Source organism: Rhincodon typus, unplaced genomic scaffold (assembly GCF_021869965.1).
Source record: "Rhincodon typus isolate 14 unplaced genomic scaffold, sRhiTyp1.1 hic_rhity00000077, whole genome shotgun sequence".
Lineage (NCBI taxonomy): Eukaryota > Metazoa > Chordata > Chondrichthyes > Orectolobiformes > Rhincodontidae > Rhincodon > Rhincodon typus.
The window spans coordinates 118,297-119,240 of record NW_025965715.1 but is presented as its reverse complement, the minus strand read 5'-3'; the positions used below and the strand labels follow the sequence as shown (position 1 = coordinate 119,240).

General features: G+C 54.8%; 1 protein-coding gene across 1 annotated transcript in view; it reads right to left on the bottom strand.

The window, feature by feature from the left end:
- LOC109925539 (low-density lipoprotein receptor-related protein 1-like) overlaps nt 1–944 on the bottom strand; it is a 13,955-nt gene that overhangs the window by 8,251 nt on the left and 4,760 nt on the right. The window contains exons 6-7 of the mRNA XM_048621167.1: nt 735–841; nt 326–442 (exon numbers count right to left, since the gene is read on the bottom strand). Coding sequence (XP_048477124.1) covers nt 326–442; nt 735–841 — 224 coding nt within the window. The remainder of the gene's footprint in view (nt 1–325; nt 443–734; nt 842–944) is intronic.

The window sequence follows — 944 nt, the reverse complement described above, 5'->3', positions numbered from 1 at the left end:
CGAGAGAGAGAAAGAGAGGGGGGGGAGGGAGGGACAGGGAGAGATGCACAGAGAGTGTGTGAGAGAGAGAGACCGAGACAGACACAGAGACAGTGGGAAAGCGACAGAGAGAGAGACACACACAGAAATCATGTGACACAGGCAGAATTGTGTGTGTGTGTGTGAGAGAGAGAGAGAGGGAGACACACAAAGACACTGTGTGACAGAGAGAGGGAGAGAGCGAGCGCACGCCACAGGGAGAGTGAGAGAGAAAGAGAGGGGGGGGGGGAGAGGGGGAGGTACGGGGGGGGGTGGGGGTCACACAACAGGAACTGAATTCCTTTACCCTGTTTACTGCTGATGGCCACAACTGGGTCATTACCATCCAGGTGTACACTGCCGATGACCGACAGCTTAGCATCAGCCCAATACAATCGCTGATTGAAGTAATCAACCGCGAGACCTGAACCAGACCAGAGAGACAAATCAAACACGTTCGCTCAAAACATACAGAATCCAGTCCAGTTCCAGTAAATACAAACCCACAACGTACACCAATCTGAAGTCTCTGTAGTGTCAGTAACTCCCCGACAGCGCCCGCTCCCTCGGCCCCGACCCTTTGACACGCCCGCTCCCGCGGCCCCGACCCTCCGACAGCGCCCGCTCCCGCGGCCCCGACCCTCCGAGAGCGCCCGCTCCCTCGGCGCTGACCCTCCGAGAGCTGTGCATCACTGAGTCACCGTTCAGTTCTTTACCTGTTGGCCATTGCAAGTTGTTTTCCACTAACGTTCTTCTGAGAGTCCCATCCATTGACGCCTTTTCGATCTTCGGGTGGTTTCCCCAGTCAGACCAATACATGGTTCTGCTCAAGAGGAGGATTAAGTCGTGTTTTGCAATCGGAGATATAAGCCTTCCTCAGTTTCACCCACCAAAATAAAACAGGCCTCGCAGTTTCAGACTTGTAC